The 26977-nt window shown below is 40.9% G+C and overlaps 2 protein-coding genes across 8 annotated transcripts in view; one reads left to right on the forward strand and one right to left on the reverse strand.

Moving 5' to 3' along the window:
• The window catches only part of klhl32 (kelch-like family member 32), a 32269-nt gene extending 18701 nt beyond the window's left edge, over nt 1-13568 (reverse strand). The window contains exons 1-4 of one of the 5 annotated variants that reach the window (XM_005472545.4): nt 13360-13568; nt 11872-11987; nt 7803-7980; nt 1272-1379 (exon numbers count right to left, since the gene is read on the reverse strand). In XM_005472545.4, the coding sequence (XP_005472602.1) occupies nt 1272-1379; nt 7803-7980; nt 11872-11894 (309 nt within the window). In that variant the 5' untranslated portion in view covers nt 11895-11987; nt 13360-13568. Of the gene's footprint in view, nt 1-1271; nt 1380-7802; nt 7984-11871; nt 11988-12822; nt 13324-13359 lie in introns of those variants that run through there. The other 4 variants (XM_005472543.4, XM_005472544.4, XM_005472546.4 and 1 more) reach the window with 4 other exon arrangements.
• A 748-nt stretch (nt 13569-14316) lies between these two features.
• Nucleotides 14317-26940, forward strand: fzd6 (frizzled class receptor 6). 3 transcript variants are annotated; one of them, XM_003453504.5, is made up of 8 exons: nt 14317-14476; nt 15727-16145; nt 21101-21294; nt 21378-21954; nt 22063-22485; nt 23700-23848; nt 23973-24377; nt 25077-26940. In XM_003453504.5, exons 2-8 carry the CDS (start codon nt 15960-15962, stop codon nt 25240-25242), a joined length of 2100 nt encoding a protein of 699 aa, XP_003453552.1. In that variant the 5' UTR covers nt 14317-14476; nt 15727-15959; the 3' UTR covers nt 25243-26940. The 3 variants fall into 3 exon arrangements, with proteins under 3 accessions (XP_003453552.1, XP_005472605.1, XP_005472604.1); XM_005472548.4 differs by having other exon boundaries at nt 22063-22482; XM_005472547.4 differs by lacking the exon at nt 14317-14476 and adding an exon at nt 14538-14675.
• Nucleotides 26941-26977: the final 37 nt, after the last annotated feature.

Below are 26977 nucleotides of genomic sequence, written 5' to 3' on the forward strand. Positions count from 1 at the left end.
GCATGGGGCTAGCAACCCCACCTTTTAAAAATAAGCCATGCTACAGAAACTGCAACAGCAAGTACATCCCAACAACCATTGGAGTGGAGTTGTTGCAGACCTATGCTCCTGGTGGAGCATAGGTCTGCAGAAAATTGATTTGAAACAGTCAAGATGTGACTGAAGTCCAGACTTTCAGCTTTAACTCAAAGCGTTTAACTGAAGGTAGGTTGTAGTAATAACAGAAATTCAGTGTGTGAAATTATTTACAGTTACATTTTTATATACGTAAATGAATTTGTTTAGATAAAAAGTGAATTAAAACTGGTAATAGGAGGTGGTTAGTTTGTGATATTACTCATTACTCTGACTTAATTTACTTACTCTTGTATTGAAATTTGTGTCCCAGTGGCAGGTGGGTGACACATGGGCTTTAACACTTTACATATGGATGGGTGGTGATTTATAGCCAAAGGCCTGTGTTGTTTATGTTTCCTGAATAAAACGGTCAAGGAAATACATCACTTTCTCTTGTATTTTCATTAGAGTGAAGATTTAAGTTTGGGTGGGCCCCAGGGGATTTTCTGGTTTTTAAGTGGGACACGGCACTCTTCACTTGGCTGCATTAAATTGCAGTCCTGTATAGTCCTGAACTTAAAAGTGCAATTGTGACTGCAAAAAAATCTTAACTCCAGGCTTCTCAAGGGGACTGCACGTAGCACCATTTTTTTATATACAGTGAAACACCAGTTATTATGAGGGTTCACCACATGTGCAAAAGAGATGCTTGCATTATTACTGTATATTTTTATATTAAAAACATGTATATTATTTCTTGTACTACAGGTTAAAGCATTTTATTCCAGAGAGGTTGCAAATTTGAAGCAAGGAAGGCTGATCAATTGAGCAGGCCTAGACGTCCAAATCAGACGAAACTGCCAATCAGGCAAATGGGATCAGGCAATGTAGCTTAGCCTTGAAACAGTGTAGAAAGTAAGGCTGATTAGGCAGCCAAATAAGGATTCAATAAATCAGAGTCAACGAACTATGTCACCTGGCAGAGAGCTTGGTTGCTAAACCTAATGATACATCAGAACAATTTAACAGTAGTAGTGGACGTTCACCCACAGTTTAGCAAATGTAATGATATGTACTGATAAATAACTTTCTGGATATTAATCTAAAAATTTCTGTGTGGTGTACAGTGATTGCTTTTCATGAGATTTTCTGTCGACAGCATTTCCATCTCTGCAAATGTTGTTGTTGTTGTGCTCACGATGGCTCGAACTCACCTGTCCAGTGTAAGCGAAATCTAAAGCGTGCTTCAGTCCAACGCTGGTCACTCCTTGCAGAGTCACTTCGTCTGCCTCGCTCTCCACCATGCACAGGCTGAACATGGCCTGATGACACAGAGCAAAAACATGGAGGTCAGCTGAGGGAACATTACATCGCACATATTTCATGTGGCATTTTCTTTCTTTGTTGAAATAAAAGAAGCAAACACATATAATACTGTATTAGAAAAAGTCCAGTGATCTCAACCATTCACATTTGTTTCTCCAGTCTTTCAGAGGTGGCTCTGGAGGTTCATCATATAAATATCTGGAGGTTATGACACACTGAGAAAAAAACAAAACAAAAAAACAGCCTGATAGTTAATCAAAACCTGCCAGACGCAGCATCCTAGAACCCTTTTGGTATTGATTTACCTGCCTTGGCCCTGAAGGTCAACAGAAAGAAATAGCACAATCAGTACTTTCTATTATACCCCTCTGTCTTTCCCTCATCCTGTCTCACACACACACACACACACACACACACACACACACACACACACACGTGCGCGAGCACAGTACATGTCAAACTCCATGTGAAATCAAAGCCGTGGACACAGCATCTGCAGTCTGGCCCTGCTGTGTGTGAGTCCACCTTGCTGCTCGCTAATCAAAGCTATTGATTGGTGTCACACCATGAAGGGATGACAGCCCTATTGATCACAGCCAACCAGCAGTGCGCAGCAGTGTTGAGGGGAAGAGAGAGAGAAGGAGTTTTACAGGTCAAGCATGGCCATGATGACGATCATCTGCTACCTGTCACCTGAGTTCTGAGCTAGAGTACCATCTTTAAGTGTGGCGTCTCTATGTTTCTCCTGTAATGGGACAAACAGCACCACTAAACCGCTTTTGAAAAGTAATTCCAGCTGTTTCTGTATCCACAGTTTCCTTGCTTCAGGATAGTGATCTTAGCTAACTTGCAATTTTTAAGTATCTTTTTAATCACAGTGCAATGTGCAACACGGTCGCTCCACTCTATCTCTGCTGAGACTCTGGTGTGTGACAGCATTTTAAGCTTCAAAAGCCCTCGGGCTGCCTGGTTATCGCAGGATCTCCTTCTGTTGTGAAAGCCACATTCATTTCGCCTATAATGAATGTGGCTTTCCCTGATTCATAGCACACATGAACTTTCACCAGGCACCAACGCCCACCCCCTTCTCTGGCAAATTGCCCTTCTGTATTGTGAGCATGACGTGAGAAATGGGCTACGCTGAGTTTTAAACCAGTGTCTGCGTATCTGTCTTCAAAGCTCAGTCTTGGTGATTCACCACAGTGCTAATTAAAAATCTACTGGTCCACAGAGCCCAGGAGTTAGCCTGTGGCTAAACCGGGATGTGATAGTGGCTGAGCTTTGATCAGTGTCTGCAAGAACATAAAACACACACACACACAAAAAAAAAAGCATTGAGACACAAGCAGGAAGTAAAGAGTGGAGGACACACAATACAGACCTACGATAGACGATAGACAGAGACAGGGCACCCTGAGAAGTGCTCATAGAGTTGTGTGCCTTCAGCATGAACGCTCCTGACCTTGGTGAAGGAGCTCAGGGAGCGCTGGTGGTGACGGATGGCTACCCTGATTTGGGATATAGATCCATCGCAGAGACACATTGCGCCACAGAGCCACGCTCACTGCAGTCCTTTCACACACTGCTGCAGTGGGGGGAGTGTAGCGTTGCAGTTAGCCTGCAAAATTTGTGTGTGCCTGCTTGGCCTGATCATACCATAGAGGACTCGTGACTTCCTCACGCACCCAGTGAAAAATTACAGTATTCAGTCTGAGAGAAGTAGTGGTTTATCTCCAGAGAAGGAGACTACACTTGCAAGTATGTTTATTAGAAAAGACAAAAAATGGATGATTTTGCTTTTTGGGGCACTTCACTTTAATATTTCTATTTTACACTGATTCTTTTCTTATAATAGAGAAACAAAAATGTCTTTTCTTTTTTTTCCTTTCTTTTTTTTACTGAATTTTAAATTTAAAGTGTATGATTGTTCCTCCAATACTATAAGAAGAAATTAGTTCTGCCCTCTTCCTGGCTACCTTTATGATTAGCATGCACAGTAATTAAAAAAAAGTGGAGTAGTTTCATATACAACAACAATATCGCATTTAGGAAGACATTCTCCTACTTAATCTGTGTTTTTGTTTTGTGAGTGTCCAGTGGAATTTTCTTATAAACCTTTCAGACTGCATTTCTTTGTTCTTCTTTGGATTTTTCTGGCATTTTCCTATGTTTTTTATATGTTGCTGACCTTTAGATCAGAGAAAACAGTATTAAACGTGACATGTTTACACTTTGCTACTGCTTGGTAAAGTTTAATTGGAATGTTTGTTCCATAACTGCTGCACGCTGTTAAATTGCCAGAGGCTCAGCTATGCTTTTTAAAGACCAACGCGTGTATCAGTGCATTTGAACTGAATCTGCCAACTGCTCTCATTCTTGGTGCCAAGAAATGAGGAAAGTTTACAAGGATTCAGGGTATTTGGCAGAATTTTACTTAAGACTGTGCACAAAAAGTTGTGAAAACCATTCATTTGTTTATTCAACCTTCCTGTCCTTAACTGCCTCAGTAGAAAGAAAGAAACATGGTCAGCATTTCTATGGTAAACTGCGTGGTGATTATGTGATCGGATTTAGATGCTTAATATGTTTCAAAGTCCAGCATAGTGCTCACAGAGCACAACATAAAGGAAAGCTCACCACAAACCCAGGATATCAGCTGATATATAATTGGCAAATCTCATATGGGGCACATTTTTTCATCTGCTTTAGCCTACCCACATCTGCAAGCCACTCTGCAACCCACAGCTCCTGTTTTGGATGGACTGGTATCGATACTTACAAAGTGCTTGAGGTTCAGTATCTTGTTTGAGGATACTTCAACATGCAGACCCGAGGAGCCAGGGATCAAATCACTGGCTTTCTGATATGCAGACAACCCACTCTATATCCTGAGTCATGAACACAGTTTAATGCTGCATTTGACTTAATCTGTCTGTGTCCTTGAATCCTGCCCAATTCTGTGCCAGTGCACATGGAAGGGCTGGGAAGTCACCCATGCCATCAAATTGTAACTTTTGCTGCCCTATTGGCCAGGTCTCTCTTGAAAATGACATTTTAACCTGAGACTTTTTCACCTGGATAAATAAAGGATAATAACATATAAATTCCTGAAGATGAAAATAAAAGTCTTTTTTTGACTATAGTGCTCCTATCTGAACTTTGATTGCTGTAAATAAACAAGTGATCAAGAGCAATCAAAGAGCAAGCAACAGTTTCTTTATTCTTGACAGCCACACTGTTCTCCTTTCTACTTTATAAAGAAAGACCTTGTAGTTATGATTCAACTGCATCTTTACATTTTTAATGTTCAAGATTCAAAATTCTTTATTTGAATCTTGAATTTTCAAATAATACATAACTTCTATACCACTGTAATTGATATGTGTACGTTATGTTTTTAAATGCAGTCACATTCAAATTTAAGTGCACTGCATGACTCTGTAGTTTATAAAAGCACCTTTAGAAAAACTTGATAAGTGATACAGTTTTGCCCCATACTTCTTTACATTAATGCATCAGTGCATTGAGGTTATATATATGCACAGCACAGTATTCCAGTCAGGTTGAGGTCTGCAGCACCTTGATTCTTTTCTTTTTCAGCTGTTCTGTTATAGACTTGTTACTGTGCTTGGGACCATTGTCTTGTTGCATGACCCAGTCTAGGCCAGGCTTAGGCTGTGGGACAGACTGCCTCACATATGACTTCAGTATACTCTGTTATATGGCAAATGGTAACTGTACTGGTTCTTATATAGCATTTTTTCTACTCTATCTCAGCACTCAAATTACTTTATATAACTAACTTGCCTCATTCACACATTCATACAAGGTTTCTATCTAACATTCACACATACTCAATCTCCGATAGATGCATCGGAGAGCAAATTGGGTTTAGTATCTTGCCCAAAGATATTTGGCGTGTAGACTAGAACAGCAAGTAATCAAATGACCAACCTCCTGAGTAGTAGATGACCTGCTCTACCTCCTGAGCTCTATAGAGAGGAGTTTGGTCGAGTCACTGACTGCAAGATGCCCAGATCCTGTGGCTACATCATTACCCCTCCATCACCATGCTTGAAGTTGGTGTGATGTGTTTGTGCTGATAAGCTGCGTTTTATTTTTACCAAAGTGGTGATATACATTATGGCCAAAAAGCTCCACTTTGGTCTTGTCTGTCCAAAAAACACTGTTCCAGAAGTCTTGTGATTTCTTCAGGTGCAACTCAAGATACAAACCTAAGCTATGCTGCCATGTTTTTTATAAGTAAAGACTTTCTCCTGGCAACACCTTAAGCCATTCTTGTTGAGTCTTTATCAAATTGTATTTTCAAGAACTTTAATATTAATATGCTCACTGAGGCCTGTAGAGTCTAACATGTAGCTCTTGGGACTTTTGCAGTGTTTCGAGCATTGTTTAGTCTGAGCTTAAGATCAGTTTTCTGGGACATCCACTCCTGGGCAGAGTTTAGGATTGTGTTAAGATCCTCCAAACCAGGAAACGGTCAAAACATTTGCATTTGTAGAGGTGCTAACAGTTCCTGATGATCAGTTAATGGCTGCTAATAAAGAAAAGCAGGGGTGCAAAGAGTTTTGTAAATACTTTTCACACGACTGTAAATTGTTCCATTGGTCTAATATTTTTTATTGGAAACGTTCTCATCTAAAAATAATATAGAATTATACTATTATATTATATATTTTCATAATTCTTCAGGATTGAGATACAGGCGGATATGCTTTCACCTTTCTGACATGGTGTTCTACCCACAGCTTTAAAGAAAAGAACATCTCAGGCTTGTGTCAAATTCTCATAAATGAAATCAATACAGCTCAGTTAAACAGAGCTCAACCCTTTCCACAGGCAGTCCGTGTAGTGTGTTGTACCTCTGTGCATGCAGTCCGGAGACATATAATATGCAATGCAACTGCCTAATGCGACATCAGTGCCACAGTAGTACCTGCAAACTCCTTTTCTAAAGTATTCAGAAGAAAAAAATAGATAGGCTGTTGTCACTATAAAGACCTGAAAGGGGAATTCACAAACTTTCAATTTTGTATGCAGCACTGAATCTATTTCCACTTATTTACAGCTTGCTACAAGTAGCACAGTATACACTGAATCCCCACGCACCAACTTCCTCACAGGGATCAACTTACAACAGATGCCATTATCAAATCGAGCTATATTGGATTAGACAGAGGAGAGATCGTCTATAAATGATCTACAGGAAATACCGATCAGTCTTTTAAATAGTGTTGTCACAAAATAAATGACTTTTATTTAGTGTAGTTTGTGACATTTCTATTGAAAATAGTGACTGTTTTTTGGTAAAGGCTCCTTCCTAACTGATGGGCGAACAGACAAGATTTTGTGTGTGGGTACTTTCTCGCTGACAGCGGAGTGCGTGTGAGGCTGGTGTGACTGATTGTGGCTGTATCTCGCCAAGCTGTCCGGACGTCTTAGTAATGTGATGGGACTGGAAGAGGCAGGTGACACATTCAGGACAAGTTCCAGGTACACAACTCGTGCTTGGTCAGGTATTTCATTACAATCCCTCATGCCCGCTGGACAAGATAATGTGTTCTAATCACTGCAAAGCGTGCAGGTGTTTGCCTGAGTGTGAGAAGACTGAGACGTGGAAAGAGGGGGAAAACACAGTTGCTATTCCCTACACAAGGCCCCTTCATCTCCTCAGTAAATGAAGTAAATGAAACCCAGCGGTGGAGTCAGATGACAAAATGAACATAATGTCGTTAGGCTGCTCCAGAAGAACAGAGGAGCGGAGTGAGTTTTTCTTGCTTACTGTAGCAGGCTGATCTAATAATCCGAGCGCTGGAACAACAGTGTTGCTCGGCTCAGCTGGGACTTGAAAGAGCAGCATTTAAAAAAGGAGCCGAAGAACAAAAGGAGAACAAATGTGAAGAGGATGAACAAAAGGAGGAGAGGAGTGTGACTCGCCCACCCTCGACTCTCTTCAGACAGAAGTTAAAAAAAAAACCCTACAAACACACACGCACACGGGAGGAATAATCCCCGGGCAACTTGGACATATTTAATCTGCCTCTCATTTTCAACAGGGATTAATTTCTACCTTCTAATCTGCTCAGTGTCCCTGAATTAAATCTCATGTGTGCACTTTTCCCTGTGCGGCCCATCTGAGGAAATCTCCTGCCTGGCTGTCTGACAGCACAAGCCTAGCTAAAGCAAGGTATGTGGCTTAAAAGGTATCAAGCACTCGGGCTCGTCCCAGGTGGGTTAGTGAAAGACGTGTAGCAGTTGGTGTGACATATAATATACCATGTAGGCTTGCAAACATAACCAATTTTCCAACCAAACACTTCTACTACTACTCTGCTGAAGAACTTTATCTATTGGCAGGATCAATTATTTTTGAGATCTCTAACATGAACTAGACTCACCCTGAAGTAATCGCTGCACGCTGCTAGGACGGCTTTGTGGGCGTGGAACTTCTGCTCACCAGCAACCAGAGTGACATCACACAGCAGGCCATCCTTCCTCTGCTGGTTGAGGGCAGAGAGGACCGAATCCTGGTGCGACTTTGACTGGCAGAGCCTCTGTCCTGTCAGCATCTCCCTACTGCTGTACAACACACAGACATACAGAACATATGTTGGATCTTAGTGGATTTACTAGGTAAGACAAAGATTTTGCACTAATGATAATAAGCTATAATAATTTATCTTTTACCACAGATGAATTAAAACAAATTAAGACATTTCTGTGAGCAAACATTTGCAATAAATCTGAACAATTCCATTCATTTTAACCACCTTGACAGGACAATAGTAACATACATCCATGTAAAACACCTACCTTAACAACAGTCTCTATATTTTTAAATATATGTAATGTACACAGCAAATACATGAAAAATCATAACTTTTTACCCCATGTCCAGTGATGAAAATCACACCAAACAACTGAAATGAAATGCTCTCACACACACTCCAAGAATTAAGCTATGGAACTACAGGAAGCTAACGTTGCTTGCTGTGTCATTATTATCCATACATAAAGTATCTCTTAACCCAGTTTCCTCTACCTTTTACCACACCACTGCAAGTACATCAGTATCCATTGATTACTTTACCATTGTGGATCAGACATGTATCGACATTGACAGCTACTATAAATGTCAGACGTGCTAAAACTATTATTAGTCCACACAGGATTACTCTTATCGACGATGCCCTATTTTTTCTCGTCCACCACCGTTTTTCTTGTTTTTTACTGAACTATATGGAACTGTTGGTTTTCTGCCATAAAACTCTCTAGAAGTGACCACAATGCCCAGATGATTAAGACATTTTTGAATAATTTGGCAGCATGATGGTGCAGTTGGTTTAAATCTCCTGATTATCTGGGGCCTGTTTAGCTTGTTTGCCTGCTCATGTTTCCTTGGGTACTCCAGCTTACCTACACACTCCAAAGACATGCATGCTAGGTTAATTAGTGATTCTAAAAATGGCTGTAGGTGTGTCTTTAAGTGCTGCATGAATTAGTGTGTGAAAAAGCTAAATCTGGCTTATAGAGTAGAATGGTTTGAGCAGTCAGACCAGAAAAGTGCTATCTACATGCTAGTCCAGTCCATATTAATATGAATTAAATGTCCCTGTACCTAGAATTTAGCATGGCTTTTTGAACATTAATGATTCCCAGGCGATAAATTGTAATTATTCATCCTTGGTTTTTTCTCTAGTGAGGCATTTGTTGCCTCCATGAGGTTATTATTTCTGCTTTATAATTAAATTATTTGTTATCTACAACATTCATTAGCCCTCTCAGAATTAAATGTAAAGACTGTGGTCATGCTTTAACTTTTCTGGTTAGTATCATTATTGGCACATAAGCTTGTCCCATATTTTCATTTATGATAAAACAGTGGCAAAGCATCCCTTTCTGTGAATAGGCTATGCACAAATATAAGTGAATTTCCAAAACAGTTGGGATGCTGTGTAAAATGTGAACAAAAATGTGCAAATCTCATAATCATGTTTCATTCACAATAAAACATACAAAACATATCAAATGTTTAAGCTTTTAAGAAATTGTTTAATGCATTGGTACGTGAGGGCGTCCTGTATAAATTTTCAACCTTGTCCCTTGAACACAGAGATTTCATCATGTTCACTGAATCTTTTGATGATGATCAGATATTTGAAGTCTTTGCAATTTTTAATCGAGGCACATTATTCTGAATTTGTTCCACAATTTGTAGACACAGGTTTTTGCAGAATGGCGAACCTCATGTCACTGACCTGTTGCCAAATGACCCAATAAGCTGCTAAATGTTCCTCCAGTTGGTTTGTTTTTCTGTAACACTTAGTTTTCCAGCCTTTCCTGGTGCCCGTCCCAACTTTTTGGAGACCTGTTGCTAAATTCAAAACAGGCTAACATTTTCATGAAATAGTAAAATGTCCCAATTCAAACATTTGATGTGTTTTCTATGTTCTATTGTGAATAAAATATAAGTTTATGAGATGATTTATCAAAGACTATGCACAAAAACGCTGATCTCATAAGAGAAAGGGTGCTGTTTATCAGATCGCGCTACTAGTTCATTTCCATCTACAGTCCCTGAGCAGGTACACCCACAAGATTAACCAGGCTGCAAAATATCAAATATAAATATCCACAAGACTAGCAGTAATTTGAATATTATAATCAAACAGCCTAAAACCCTCCAATCAGTCCCACCCACAAGATACAAACACATTCATAAGTGCATACACCCCATTATTCAATTATCTTTATTTTCCATTGTCAAAATTGCATCAGAAATTTAAACAAGTGACTCACTCAGTGCCTTGCCATGAATTACGTTTTTGCCATTCCCCACCCTTACAAAAACAGCACTTCCTACCCATCAGCGTCTATCTCATAGTTTAGCTGATAGGATAAACGCGCTGACCACAGAACATGTCAAAATGAGTTTTCCCGACTGACAGAAAGCTGAGGATCCATGTAGCAGCAAATATACCCCATTTTCCAACTCATCCTCAGTCCCTCTCCGCTTATACCCATTCATAAGCCAGTCTGTCCACCCAAATCCATCTATGTCCACTTCCAGTCCTGGCCATCACTTTAAATGATGCTGCCTGCCAAGAGGCTTACTCTGTCACCTTCATGGTGATGGGGTGTAAGACAGAGGAAATAATGGGCGCGTGTGTGGGCGGATGCGTTAATGCGCTCTGGGATTGAGGTAGGATGAATGATGACTCAGGTTGTTTGTTTGGTGGTTTGGGGTGGGGATGCCATAATTTAAAGTAAGAGGTTTTTACATTCCAAGAAGAGAGTATAAGGATGAAATGAAAATATTAGGACAAAAACGTCATATACTGTTATCCGAATGGTGAAAACTAAAGCAACACAAGAAGAATAATGTGGCTAAACTGACCTAAAGAATCTGTCCTACATTTTTTACAGTGTGTCATATTTTGTTTGCATTACAAAAGTTGCAATTTACCAGCTCACAAAAAAATAAAGAACTAATGTCATCAGAGGTTATTTTTTCTCTAATTAACCAAGTATGATGTGTAAAACAGCTTTAACATTTAAAGTACACCAATGTTTACTCTTAAAGTACCACTGCAAGGACTGCCACAGTCAGAAATTTTACAATGCCCAAAAATGCTGGCTTTAAAAGGCTAAAAGTAGATTTCAGTTTGAAAATAGTTTGTTGCAACATATTCTTATTTCTTGAAAAGGCCCAAATCAACACTTGATTATTTCTCCCTGCCTCCGAGCTTCATTAGTGTCCAAAAACTATTAAACATATAAATAAACCACACAGTCGGAAGGCTAGGTAATGAAGCAATCAGTGTAGATGCTGGAGTTCTTTTTCCAAGTAAATCCCACGTGCACCGTGCTGCTGCTAAAAAAAGAGTCCCCGACAACACAATAAAGAGCAGTTTCCTTCTATTTGATTAAACTAAAAGAAGTACATCTGTGACCTGTTTTTGAAGGTTTAGTAAGTAGGTTTGGTACAACGGATTGGGCTCTTAGGTAGATAGGTGGATTTTCTCTCATGTAACCTTGTCTACATCCATATATTAAGTTAGATAAAAAAGAACACTGAATGGACAGTCCAGGAGAGAGGGAAAGACAGAGAAAGCTAGTAGAGCCTGTGCTCTCCAAACACCGTTATTGAACAACAAATCGATCCTAAATAGATCTTTCTCAGCTTAAAATAAAGAAGTGAGTTATCTCAGTATTGCTTGAAACTGTCAGTTGATTCTGTATTTGGATTCTCATTAATATAGCATTTTTCTAGTCTAGCTGACCACTCAAAGCACTGTTACACCAGTAGCCACATTCACCCATACATGCATACACCAAACCACCATCCTTCCAATCAATGAACAGCCCGCTCTACCTCCTGATAAGCCACAGGAGGTGCATACACAGTAATGGTTCCTTAAGGGTTATTGTCTATTTTTGCCATGAGCTTTAGATGTGCAGACCTACCTGAGGCTCGGTTCAGAAGGCATACCCTCTTACAAAGGAAGTTAAGATGGAGGTGGAGGGGAGGTGCTATGTGGCTCCTGAGGACTGTAGTCTCCTCACTGGGCACATACATCAGCCTGATAGGACAGAACAGCATGTCAGCTTCACTCAGTCCATCTACTCAACAAAGCCACAATTTGACAGCCTCCTGTGCGACGTGTGAAGGGATGCTACCACACGTTACGCCTAATGCTGACTTCTCCCTTCTCTCAGCCAGGCCCGCTGTTGACTTTGACAATTGTTAGAGCTGTTGTTTGAAGGCCTTTTCTTGTAAAGCCCGGGGACTGCGACAGCCACAGGCAGCTAGGTTTCAGTGAAGTGAATCAACAAGGTCAGCACTTCTCTGAACAAGTTGGGAGTCCAAATTACACCGAGTCCTTCTGGTGTAGCTACAACCTTGACATAATGTGCTACACACCTGAATCCTGATATCCCACAGATAATGTCCAGCAGCACAGAGAGGTCACTCGGAAATCCAAGCTGCTCTGGATACTCTGATTGAAACCCCACTCGCTTAGTGTACAAATAATAAGCTGACCTGGGTCTTCTCATACACCTGTTTTACAGAAGCAAGCTTCTGTATGTTTGCAGTTTATTTGATAGAGCCGAGTGTACTGCTGGTTTAGGTGTCATCCTCAGTGAGGTTTACTTATCGATCCATTCACCACTGACCTTCAGATGTATAGCCACAGGTAACTGTTACTTAGTGATGAAGGAAAAACTTAACATTACCCTTGAGTCCAGCTGAACACATGCTAAAACCGTGTGATCCTGACATGGTGTTTTCAGGAATAATAATTATAATTAAAAAAGCAAATAAAATTGGAAATCATAATTTCCTTGTCTCCATAAATGTCTTCAGTGTTGTTAGATTACGAGGTTTTCATAACATATATCTAAAAATTATCTTACCAAGTGAAAAAATGAGCAATGGGAAAGGTTAAACACGTCCGGAAGGCGGATAAATTTAGGATCTGATAATCACAACAACTAGGCCATTGTTCCCTGCAAAACACTGTAATCTCCTGACCGAAAACGACCACAGTGCAAATGTTGTCTTTTACGCACAGAAGACAATTAGGATTTACGCACGAAAAGCGCGCGAGGGAGCTGAATTGAGGAGGAGGAGGGAAGGTTTGGGTTGCCAGATAAGCAGACACCCTTAGTGCATTAAGTGTCACTTTGAAGAAAAGAAGAAGAAAAAAAGCTCCCAGCTGTCAAAAGGTCTCCTAGCAACAGGCCAGCGCCTCGGTCCACAAACTACGGGGACGGAGAAGACAGCAACCTCTCCTGTGCGAGCAGAATATCCTGTTGCATCCTTCGCAGAGCACAAGCACACGATCTGTACCAAATCCTACCCAGAGCACCTCACGGCTTTGGAGGAATTTACAGTATTCACCCCCTCCTTCTCCTCCTCCTCCTCTCTTAATGTGCCACAAGCTTACGCACCTCATATGAATGTGTTATGAGTCAGTCCCGTCCCCCTCTGGCGGAGCCTCCGTTACAGATCATTTGATCATTTGATGTCCGAGGTTGGGCTCCTTTTTTTAACATCAGCGGCGACACGAAGGGAGGGTGCAGCGGCGACCAGATGCGCTGGGTTATCACCAACACTTTATTGGTTACACTGTAGGACCTAAATTGTTACATTATAACCCCGCCTCTCCACGGCAGGTCACATGAATATGGACACAGTCGGGAGAGAGCGCCTCCAGGTGGATAATTGAGGCATGGCAAATTGTTGGGGATGCCTCTGCGTGTGCTACATGCAGTATTGTAGACACTCCTCATAGGTTTTCCACGGGGTGCCCGGCAAATTTGGTGACGCTGCTCCACTGAGAAGTAGCAAAAGAAGAAATATAACACTGTGTAGTTGCACGCATCTGTGAGTTCAGTGTTACCTTTATTTGTTTGATATCAGTATTACAGGAAACGTCAGTGCTGTTTTATCTGTATACGACTGCATTTTGTCACTTGCAAAACATCATGACACATTTTTAAATGGTAAAATCACCCACTTCCATCTAGTGGTATTTGGGAAAAATGCAGAAATTATAGAATTATATTTGATAAGTTATGATTGTTGTAAAAAATAGAAAAGTTGGTGTTTGTTAATAAACCCTCTCAGCTGTATTTTGCATTGTTTCATCCTTTATCTGCCGTCTGCACGTACGCCGCGTTTAAGTGCTTCCTGTCTATTCTTACATTGTTACTCTCGTTGGGGCAATCAACTGCTAGTTTAGTGACCTGTAAAGTTAGTATGTACAGTACGCCACTCCTTTAAAGATGAACTTACCCTTTAATTTTTTTAAATACAAAAGGCTATTATAAATATGAAGTCCCCCACCCACAAACTACCGTGAAACTTAGATTTTAACTTAAAAAAAATGCTTCATATTTCCAATTGCACCTGAAAGCATCTTTTAGTTCAGAGCAGCCGGACGGGAATAGTCGGTGGGAAGGTGCGGGAGCTTATCTCAGGAAACACGCTACCAAATTCCTCACCGGGCAGATCCAGTAACTATTCATAAAGTCAGCAGTGTCACTAACTCTTGGGTATTTGGGGGTAAGTTTTTGTGTTTCGCATTTTTACCCTCTCATAGGTTCTTTCTGGTTTGTTGTGGCGAAGTTGTTTCGGCCCCCTGTCCCATGGCAGCGACCGAGGCAGGGATGTTGACTGCACTGTCTCCCCACAGCTGGTGTGTCATTTACGGGGAAACAAACGGCTTTCCTGGCCGCCGTGGACTCGCGTACTGATTTAAAACGTAATTAGCTTTGACATATGCAAAGTAATTGAACAGTAATAGCAACTTATTATGTCTGTTTGTAGCCATGTCTCCATGGTATGTCGAAGTGTTGGTGGAACGTGTCAAATATTTACCCTGCTAACTATTCCTGGTATATCGCTAATATGCTAACCAAAGGGCTTATTAAGCGTAAATTACTTTTTAGCTACTTTAGCACTATGAACCTCCTTGACTGCATGCTGTACTTTGAGGACTGCTGAATTTTGTTGTAAGTAGAAAAAGGGATGCGGTAATATTAAGCGCTTATCATCAGTGATAAGATAATCATCAGAGAGACGAGTACCTATATAAACAATGTGTCTCTTTAGTCTCAAGGGACAAGAATTCTGTGTAAACTGCTCCAAAGCTACCCTTGCTCAAATTGTTAATATTCATAATATAACCAGAAGTTATATCAAATAAATGCATAATTTGTGGGTCCCTTGTTAGGTCACCGGGAACAAGCCTAAACCTACACATACTCTGTTTTTATGAAAGGCAAAACATCAGTGGGAAAGTACAGCAGGCTGTCTGCCGTTCAGGTTTCTCAGTGGCTCGTAAACCAAGTGTGTATGTGGAACTCTGACACTTTAATGTGAAGTTTAATGTGCATCAACAAGCCGAGACTCATTCTTCTGAATCAGCATGGATCTTGCGCATTCCCCACCCTGTTTAAAAAGCATGCACTCGAAGCCTGCGTGGGGATTGACTGGATTTTGGTAGCTTGATTCCATCTGACTGAGGAGTCTCTAAGGAGTGCTTCCCAAACTTAAGATTTTAAGACCTCAAGGGACTTGTAAGGATGCACTGAAATCATGAAAATGTGTTTATTTTTTAAGTGACGGAACAATGCATGCCAGGTTGTTTTCCTAAAACTGAAATTGTGCAGTAAATATGGTACTATTGAAAAAGAAAAACCTCCTAACTGGGATTTTTGAAGGGATATCTTGCTGAAAATTTGGTTTGTGTGTCCACTTCTCTGTGTGTCTGAAAATATAAACCTGTGTCACAATAAGTACCTTCTTTTCAGGGATGTGGAATTCCTATCTGTGGCCTATAGGCACTTGCTGACTCGCCATGAGAAAATTCTACCTGCTGCAGCGCCCACCAGCTCTGCTGAGATGTCCCTGGGAGGAATGATACACGGATGACAGTCTGAACCAGGCCAAGACATCCTCACACGCAGTTGAAAAGAAACTCAAATTAGTTTATACAAACACAAAAAAGAACCGTGCACACGCCCACTCCTACTCACTCATCACAATGCTGATGCCAGGACCACTGTGGGTGTGCCTGGCACTGATGTGGGTGGGAAGCTGTTATGCCCACAGCCTGTTTACGTGTGAGCCTATCAAAGTGCATCGGTGCTTGGAGACGTCCTACAACATGACCTTCTTCCCCAACATGATGGGCCACTATGATCAGGATATCGCATACAACCGCATGCAGGTGAGCCCTTGTAATATTACACAACATTTATCTGTAGAAATCTGTATGCCTATGCATCGTGCAACTGTGAAGCATACAGTGACATTAATTTTTATTAAAAGGTCCAGTGTTTTATAGATTGGGCGGGCCAAGCAAGCTAAGTATGTGAACAATTGTCAAAAATGATTCAACCCCACAGAACTTATTTTAAATTCTAATAGAATTAATGTAAAATTAGGCTGAATTTGTTCAAAGTGTATATTGGGCTAATGCAGAGTTTATTGACTTATGCAGGCAGCCTCTGATCCACCTCAAAGGTTCTCATCAGTCTTGGTTTCCATGGAACGTTGAAAAAAAACGCTTCCTCTCCTTATAATTGGAAATTATACTTCAGGCCACATTCAGCGATGATGAATATCATGTCCATATAATTGCCATTATTAGTGCCATCAGCGCTGTTTGTGGCTCCGGTTACTAATTGACGGTGTCTCTCAGCCCATACTGAAGCACATATTGATTGAACTATAATTACCATTTTGTAATGGACTTCAACTGACACACAGTATTTACCAGCCACAATTTGTCCACAAATCGCATCTGATTGTTAAAAAGAAATAGCTAGTGATTAAACTGTGAATCTGTCCACTTAAATTTTAAAGGGAAGCTTTTAAAAACCTTTGCGGTAGAAGAAGGCTCTGCTTAGGGTTCCTCTTACAAGAAAAAGAAGGGGTTTTTTTAAGTTAAGAAAGAAGAACATTCTTAGTTATAACAAAAATGTGTCACAAGCTTTAATCACTGACTAAGTCCAAAACCAAAGTCCAAAAATCAAAAAAACAAGAGGCCAGATGGGGAGCAAAACAGGAGCATCCACAGTCATTTCCCAGAAATGTGCACAGAACTAAGCAGATAAAACAACAAAGAGAAGGGCAGGACGATTTTTATTCTGGAGGCTGATTAGGGAATATCAGACAGGAGGGAGACGAGACACAGGTGTAAGTAATTACACACAGCTGAGCACAACCTGGAGGAGACCGTCAGGAAGCAACACACAGGACGTGAAGAAAATAAACCGTCAAAGCTAAATAGGAAATAACCAAAGCAGACTTAAAGTTCTACAAGACAAGAAAACACAAACCACAAATACAGAAATGAGACAAAGAAAAACACAGGGAAGAATATTATTACAACTACAAATACACAAGGCATGAACCAGAATGTAAGCTATACAAAACGGAGCTTATCACTATAATAAGGTATCTATAATAGAACAGCAACATAATAGAACAACAATGAAGCTAAATAGGGATTAAACATTCAATATCACCAGAGCTAAGATTCACAGTTTACTTTACAGGAAATCAGCTCAGACTCACCCTAACAATAATCGAAAGCCTGCAGCAGCGACACCAAACAGAAAGTACTTAATAACAAGTAGAAATCCAAAAACTCCGTTCTCCCTGGCAGCTATAAGATTTCCACTGGGCTTTGCTAAAGAGGCAAAAATGCAATAGAAATGGAAGGATGTGAAATAGCCATCAACACACAGTAAACTTGGAACGGTATTTATCAGAAAATCCAGGCTCTGAGCCGATCAGTGGAGCCAACAGCTAATTCTGCACGCTAAGCTGAGAGGCAGCTTTCTTTTTTAGGATAATCAACATTTTTCAGCTCATTACTTTTGCAATTTGTGGGTTTCTTGTTGATCTTCTGGTAAGCTAAGTCAGTTTAGGGTTTTTTTCTTCATTTGCACTCACTCATGTAATTGCATGTAAGTATGGGTGGCTATGGGGTGCATTTGGTCTTGGGATTGACTGTTATTGTGTGACCACTTTTCCATCCAATCAGCGGGTGATGTTCTGACTAACACCTGGATGGCTGATGAATGGTTGAAATGAGGCATGTAATCCGAATCCAAGCTAAGTTAATTTATCCTTATGTAAGAAACGCCTTTATCAGTTTTAGAACATTATTATCGGCATTTTTCAGGTATGTTTAAAATACCATACACAAACATGTTATCAAGGTTTTTGAACTTTTTAAAAGTCAATAACAAGATTGGCTCAAAATATCCAGATTAATTCAGTATATAATCTTGATTCAGGAAGAAAAATGACTTAATTGTGTTTGTGTTCAACAGAATAAGTGTACAATTATAACAGAAAGCACAATCATATATATGTTTGATGTTAGGTTGGGGTTTTTTTTTTCATTTCTCCAAAATTCTGTCTTCATCATTTGAAACTGCAGAAAGGAAAGGGAAGATAAAGATAAAATCCTTTTTTTTTTTTTTACTGTGACTTTATTATTTTCCTTCATCAAATAGACTAATAGAATACCTGAACTCTGATTTTTCTCAGCTCACGGGAAAATCTCCTGTCTCTTTATTGTGTAAATTCAGGTCATGATTCGGATCATTGGGTAACATTTGGGTTGAGTTCAAGGACCTGTTATTGTGATGTGACTGTCTGGTCATTTGTTGGCGTCAACAAGTTAGGAAAAATCTAACACAAGCTAACAAGTCTAGCTGTATATGTAGAAGCACCTATAAGCTGTGCTCTTGTATAGAGGTTTATAGACTGTACTGGGCTATTATGTGCTCCAGTCAGTATTACACAACAGAAGTCAGTAGACCATCTCTTAGCAACAGTAACTCTCAAATGACACTGAACTGGTGTAATTAGAGATATACACCCTGGAGTTTAAAATTTTCTTCCACGCATAGAATACAGAAATCAGTCTTTTTTTTCATAGTGGAAAAATATGCTTAATATCTGCTCAGATTTAGAGAATTCTAATCTTAAATTTAACTTCTCTTCAGACTAGTAGTGTTTTCTCTTTAATCACCACCCTTTGCAGTGACTAAAGTCTAAGTTTGTGTAACTGGTGTTTCAGCTTTGCTCCGTCAACCCTGTGACACTTTGGCTAATGTGCTTTAAGACCATTTGTTGTCTTGCACATATCCTCAGCAGAAATGTTGTTTCTCTAGCTGTTGCATCCTGTCTCCTGGCATTCCTGAGGGTTTGGGTTACGCACATTTGGTGTGGAGTGTTGAGCATGATCTGTAGGAGTCTTTTGTGTGGCATCTGGCAAAGGTATCAGCTTCTTATTTCATGGCAACCTTGGCCACGGGCAACTTCAGTGACTTTGTTGTGAGGGCCCTTTGATTTCTGGAGGAAGGGGAGGGACACACCCAGTCGCACACAAAGCCTGCTGTGCATACCACAAGGAGTATCCTCTGTCTGTTAATAACCCCCCCAACACACACACACACGGTCCTACCTCCGCAGTCCTGTCTCCCAGGTGACAGGCTTACACTCTCTGGCCTTCATTCAACGTTTAATACTAAACATAGCCCGCTTTGAACATGTGCAATGATTTATCACAAAGCTCTGACGTTGGAATCAGGCAGGTTTCTGCTTTATTCTGGGCACAGGCCAGCCTATCAGTAGGATTTTCCGGAGGAGGGCTAACCTTTTCCCGCCCTTCCACCAGTGTTTGCCAGCTTTGGAAAGAGCAAAAACTTTGAAGTGTTAGAATATAGAAAGAATGGAAAGACAAACTGACACACTATAATGGACACTCGGGGGCCTTGAAAGTTTGAGTAAAACTTTGAAAAGTAAGAGTCATCTTTTTAAAAAACAAAAAACAAAAACTTCACTTAATACTTAAAGTACATTGTGCAGAAATTTTCTGCAAAGGAGCTCAGATTTTGCAGCTGATCCTGTTTGAAGGTTTTTGAAATGAGGGCAGTTTTTACAGTAAGTGCTCTAAAGAAAATAAAGGTCAGATTGTTTAGCCACGAGGAGCCTCAAGTCCAGGACCTCCAGAGGAGAGAAACAAGGACGCTTACTGTCTGAGGGGGCAAGCCCAGGGCCCAGAAATGTGGGCCTGGAGCCAGAAAAAGTAGAGAAGAGAAAACATCAACTAGTGCAATATGCTCAAGTGTGGTCGTGTGGATTTTCTTTGCACATATCGGCAGTTTAGATTTACAGCAAGCTATCCAGTGATGAGGTCAAGAGTGTGGAGTACTCTGGAACACACACAATACAACACAGCACAACACACTTAGTCTGTGCTAATGCATGCCTGTCACTATTGACTCGTTATGTGTTAAACATGCATATTACTCCAAGTGATGTAGCTGGTGTCGATCCAAAAATAATAAGGCTGTCCTCCACACATATCCTCAGCAACCTCCCCATGAACAGCTCTGTGCATTCCAGCCTTCTTGGCCTGTCCCTGTTTGTTTCCAAATGTCCGCACACTCATTTCCTGCCACCTATACTCCCCCTTCCAATGCTCTGGTTGGTCATGGTTTCCGGCCAATGAATGGACAGTTTTGTGTGTTACTATAGTGTACTGTTGCTTATGTAGCATAAATATTTTCACCCGCTTTTGCTACCCTGATCATTTGTAATCTCAGCGCTTATTATATTACAATGCCCAGTCACGCAGACTGCACTTATAACTCACACGAGTAAAACCATTACATTTATGCCTCTTTTCCAGTTGCATTTACAAAATTAATTTCAGAATCTTACAGGTTACTGTCTGTCTATTTTTCAGAGGAAAATGTTTAAAAACCTCAAACTGTGCAGACTGCTACCTGCACCTACTCCCCCAGCACAGCACAGTCTGTGGAAACACTGGATTCATCACTGTAGGCAGACTGTACATAGCTTTAACATCATGAAAATGCTTTGGAAGCTCTTCAAAGAAAAGTTATTGCTGGAAAATTGCATTTAGATTTAAGCTACTTCAAAGGTTTCTTTAGGGAATGCTATATAACTCATGCGCGCACATGTGAGTGTTCATGTCACGAGTAGGGCTGTCAAGCCTTCAGATTTATCAGTATATTCAAAGTTCTCAGGTGATGTAACTTGCATCTAAACTTAATGGAAGAACAGAGTGCAATAATAGTTGTTATAATGGAAAACCGATTTTTAATATAGTATGTTTATTCTCTTCAATTTCAGCCATTTATGCCCCTGATAAACCTGAAGTGCTCTCCAGATGTCCACCACTTCCTGTGCCAAGTCTTTATCCCAGCATGTACCGAAGAGAACAAGGTGATCCACCCCTGCAGGGAGCAGTGCAAGGCTGTTCGGTCCGACTGTGAGAAGAACATCCACACCTTTGATGTCCCCTGGCCTCCTGAAATGTGTGAAAAGTAAGAAAATATCCCTTCCCGGTTTCATTACCCACAATTCATGTTGAGGCACTTATCCTGTTATATTGTTATTTATGCTCTAGATTGGACCCTTGCAGTGTGCATGGTTCTCCAGTCCCTTTAACCACCCCAGCAATCTCCTCATCAGCTAAGAGAGAGCTGGGCTTCTGGTGCCCATTGCAGCTAAAGACCAAGCCAGGTCATGGCTCATCATTCCTAGGCGCCCAGGACTGTGCTCCACCTTGCTCCAACATGTACTTCAAACCCCACGACATAGAATTTGCAAAGAGCTTCATCGGTGTGTGCTCCATCATCTGCCTGGGCGCCACACTCTTCACCTTCCTCACGTTCCTTATTGACGTCAAACGCTTCCGTTACCCAGAGCGGCCCATAATCTTCTATGCTGTGTGCTATAGCTTTGTCTCGCTCATATACTTCATCGGCTTCCTGCTGGGAAACAATGCAGCCTGCATCAAAGCGGCCCATCCTGCTGGGGTTGACACAGTGGTGCTGGGCTCTCAGAGCAAAGGCTGCACTCTGCTTTTTATGCTCCTCTACTTCTTCTCCATCGCCGGTATCGTCTGGTGGGTTATACTCACCATCACCTGGTTCCTGGCAGCCGGCCCCAAGTGGAGCTGTGAGGCCATTGAGAAGAAAGCGGTAAGGTTCTTAAGTATTTAGGTTTGTTTCCTAGTAGCAAATAGGAAGCAGACACAACAAGGAAATATGTGCAGTTACAGCTCAGTCAATATTTTTATTTTGTCTAAGGTGTGGTTCCACTCTGCTGCCTGGGGGATCCCTGGGGCACTCACTGTCATGCTGCTGGCTCTGAACAAAGTTGAAGGAGACAACATCAGCGGTGTCTGTTTTGTGGGGCTCTACGACCTGGATGCACTGCGCTACTTTGTACTGGCGCCACTGTGCGTGGGCGTCATAGTCGGCCTCTTCCTCATCCTGGCAGGTATCGTTTCTCTGAATCACGTCCGTCAGGTCATCCAGCATGACGAGCGCAACCAGGAGAAGCTTAAGAAATTCATGATTCGCATCGGCGTGTTCAGCTGCCTCTACCTGGTCCCGCTGGTCACCCTGCTAGCATGCTACACCTACGAACAGAGCCACCGCAGCAACTGGGAGAACACCTGGATAAACGACCGCTGCCAGGAGTATAGCATCCCCTGCTTAAACCAGGTTGTTGTGACTTATTCATTCAGTAAAGATTGCGTGAAAATTTAGGACAAGCTTTTTTAGACTGCTGAAAAAGGGCAAAACCAAAGCACAGTAAAAATTTCATAAAACTGATCAGGGCTCAAAAGGATCCAAATGGCTCATCTATTTAAAAATGGCAATTATTAAATATCTATAATGTCCTGCAGAGTACAGGGATTCCAAAGTCAAGACTGTTACGACAGATCAGTGTGGAAATAACAGACAGCAGTACATGCCATTCTATAAACGTCTTAGAAGCTGCAGTACCTCAAAAATGTAGTGCAGAATACTTGAGCTTTCTTTAATTTATTAAATATAATTTTTCCACATTAAAATAAATAAAAATAAAAAACAAAGAACAAGAGGTGTTTATATGAATCACAATTTAATGCAGGGTTATACATTTTAAAAGAGATGGTGGGGAGAAAAAATTGGCATCATCAGTTTGTCTCCAGCCAAATAAGCACACCATGTCTCCCTCCTTTATTCTCACAATTCTCTTTGGAGCCGTATACAATATGTCATCTGTCTCTGGATGTGTTTGACAATATTAACACTAACACAGCACCTTGTAATGGGGGTGTATCCAACATAAAGTAATGTCAAACTTCTGCAAACATTAAAGCAAAAGACTTTAGAAATAATTCCCACAAATCCCAAAAACATAAAGGTGCAAGTCCAAAACACATGGACATCATTAACCATTTTTTCCTCCATCAAGCCAGTTGAGCACCAGTTTGTTCTGACTTCTGTTTAGGAGCGACCAAAATTCAACGTTTTCCAACAGGAGTCTCTCCAAGCTCAGGAACTGGTGGAGGACGACTGTATTTCCCAAGCAGTCTGCCGCACACCTTCAGATATTTCAGTGGCCAGATCTTTGTCCTGTCGTTGTTTCATACAGCATGTAGTGCCTGTGTTCAGTGATTTAATGGTGTGGTCCAAATTGATTGGAAGTGCTTTAGTACTGCAAGAATTATACATCAGTGGATATCTGTATGGTATGTGGAAGATATAATACATGAGCTCTTAAGCGCTGCAGTGGGAAATAGCTTAGTCTTGTTTTGACAGTCAGTACCTGATGCCTACACTGGAAATGCTTGACTTTGTCTTAAGTAAGAAATTAGATTTTTTTTTTTTTATTTAACCGGTTGCTCTAAATCACAAGGATCTCATTACCATTGAGTTTGTCTCTGTTTTAGACCACAGATCATGAACGCCCTGACCTCTCCCTGTTTCTGGTAAAATACTTGATGACATTGGTGGTTGGCATATCTGCAGTATTCTGGGTCAGCAGTAAGAAGACCTGCTCTGAGTGGGCCTACTTTTTCAATAGGACCCGCAATAAAGAGTAAGACACAACTCTGACCACAGCAAAACACGTGGAAGATCTTTCACACAGTCACTGATGGAGTGAGAATACAGTATTCTAGATCAACTGTTATGTGTTTAATCCCATGTCATGTGACCCACAGCCCCATCAGCGAGAGCCGTCGGGTGCTCCAGGAGTCCTGCGAGTTCTTCCTAAAGCACAACAGCCGGGTTCAGCACAAGAAGAAGCACTACAAACCCAGCTCCCACAAACTCAAGGTCATCTCCAAGTCCATGGGCACGAGTACCGGAGTCACACCCACCAGTGTCTCCACCACCAGCAATCAAGGCACCTCTGCCTTAGGCAACCATGAGCCCCACATGCAAGGTTCGCTGTCTGAGACCTCAGCCAGGGAACACCTGGACCGAGGCACCTCCAGTCGAAGCTCGAGGAGAGGGGAGAGAGATAGGGAAAGGGAGAGGGATGGGGGGGAGAGACGCAGCAAAACGGGGAGCTCCAGTAAAGTCAGCAGTCGCTCAGAGAGCTTGCACAGAGTGCCAGATGGGAGGTAAGTAGGAGAGGTGTGAGATGCCATTTTTGAAATGTTAAAAAAATTGATTGTATATGTACAGTTCCTTACATTTTTTACTGCATTATGTATTTTACATAATGCAGTAAAAAAAATGGTTTTTTTTGTTTTTTTTACTGCATTATGTATTTTACAGGCAGCACGGTGGCACGGTGGTTAGCACTGTTGCCGCACAGCAAGAAGGTCCTGAGTTCAATTCCACCATCAGGCTTTTTTTCCACCAACAGGTCTTTCTGTGTGGAGTTTGCATGTTCTCCCCGTGTTTGCATGGGTTCCCTCCGGGTACTCCGGCTTCCTCCCACCGTCCAAAGACATGCAGTTTGAGGGGATAGGTTAATTGGATAATCCAAATTGTCACTAGGTGTGAATGTGTGAGTGAATGTGAGCGTGAATGGTTGTCTGTCCCTGTGTGTTGGCCCTGCAACAGACTGGCGACCTGTCCAGGGTGTACCCCGCCTCTCGCCCTATGACAGCTGGGATAGGCTCCAGCGCCCCCGCGACCCTGGAAAGGATAAGTGGATGGATGGATGTATTTTACATGGCTGCTTTATGCCTCTCTGTTGTTAGAGTCGAATTTATAATGCTTGAATAACTTACTGTGGCCCCAGTCTATCCTGCAGTGTAACACCAGACAAGCATTAACCAGCAGTAATCTGTGATGTGTCCTGGCTGGTTTAGGGCAACTCCAAGGAACGAGCTATCAGAGGTCAGGCACATTCCCTGTGAGAAGCAACAGCTTTCAGCTTTAAACCCAGCACACACCAGCAGCCTCCAAGACTCCAGCCACCAGATGGTGCTCCAGGTGCCTGAGGAGAGCAAGGACCCAAAGGACAGCAGCTGCTGAGATATCTGACCTTTAAATTTGTCTGCTCATCCATCCATCCATCCATGACACCAGTCACATGGGAGTCATGCATGATGCTAGTTGTTGTTCCCATTGTGGGATTCTATTGAATACACTGGAGTGACTGAATGGAAACAGAACATAACTTGTATTTCAGATGTTCTGAGGGTTAGCCCACATCTAACGGTGTTTGACGATTTAGTCTGTTTAAGTCATGACTTTGTCTTCCAGCTTTACTCAGTGTTTGACCTGAATGTTGCAGCAGCACAGCTACATGCATTGGGTCTGCTGTTTTATAACTTGCGATTTCAGTGGCATATATGCATGCTAGTAAACGATTGCAATATTTATGTAAATATTCTCTTTTTTTATATCTCATATATTTAGTCGTTCACTGGACTAGTCGCCACACTGAGAGTTTAATTGTTACGGTGAAAATATTGCCAAACATCGAATCCAAGGAAAGTCTTCCTGTGATAAAGTGTCTTTAAATGTCCTATTGTTCTTAAAACGTCATCCTGTAAAACACACTGTGTGTCACTCCTTTGAGGCGTACTCTTAAACTTGATATAGCTGATTTTCAGAGAACTTGTGATTTTATTTTGAATACTTTTCTTAAAAGAGACATATATTTTTCCATTTTCTGGTCATTTTTCCATGTTTTTGTTACAGAAATGCATGCTGTGCTGAACTGTCTTCAAAGCTGTGAATTTTGGTGAAATACAGCTTTGAAGCTTTCTAAAAGAATGTATTTTTGCTTAATCTTGTCATGATATCTGAGTTTTACTTCATAGTTACTCTGGCTAGAGAAATCTATTACATCATTGAAATATCAGCAGAAAATGAACAAAATGAACTTGACTTATTTCAGTAATACCATCAATCAAGTTCATCTTTACTTTTGATTACTGTGTTACTTTTCTCATTTGGAATATTAATGAAAGAGCACCTTTAAGTTCAGTTTTTTGCTAAATTGATTAGTTGGAAATTATTGAAAATCTAATGCATGAGTTCATGTTTTTTTTTTTTAACTTAAAGACAGAAATTAAGATTGGAACGTGCATTTAAACTGAAAGTACAAGTGCATGGACATGGTGGGGGAATGTTTTATTTCTGTAAAACCATAATCATGATATTTCATTTTCTGATACCAGGGTTATATATAGTTATCACGATATCCCTATAGTATCAACAGTGTGTGAAATCGAGGAAACAAAACAAGTTTTGCACTATTTGTCATTAGTAGCATGATCCACTGATTACTAAGTTGTCATAAATGAATAGAAAGATTAGTTTTGGGATCATTTATGTTAAATTTTAAAAAAGACCACATGCAGCATCTCTACTTCAGCTCCCTCCAGAACAACATCTGTGATTCATTAGGAGTGCCTTACTGTGCTGTCTGTGTGCTGTGTAAGGGACTGAGCTACCCCTCAGTTCACTTAGATTTATTTGGGAGTCAAAGGACAGTTCCAGTAAAACTAAAAGGGAATCTTGTATGTTTTCTATGTTATGTTCCTATTCTGACATGTGGATGAGGGTCTTTCTTATGACGTATGTAGCTCTACTATAGTCTTATCAGTACTCCAAGCTTTTTTGTGAACTGTTTTTTTTCTTTCTTTTTTTTTACTTTTCAATACAATTTTCTACCATTGTTGTTTCATTTTGATAAAATGTTCAATTAAACATGGAAATGAATGTGACTGTGTGTGCGTCAGTTATTAACCCTAACGTT

Source organism: Oreochromis niloticus, linkage group LG11 (assembly GCF_001858045.2).
Source record: "Oreochromis niloticus isolate F11D_XX linkage group LG11, O_niloticus_UMD_NMBU, whole genome shotgun sequence".
Taxonomy (NCBI): domain Eukaryota; kingdom Metazoa; phylum Chordata; class Actinopteri; order Cichliformes; family Cichlidae; genus Oreochromis; species Oreochromis niloticus.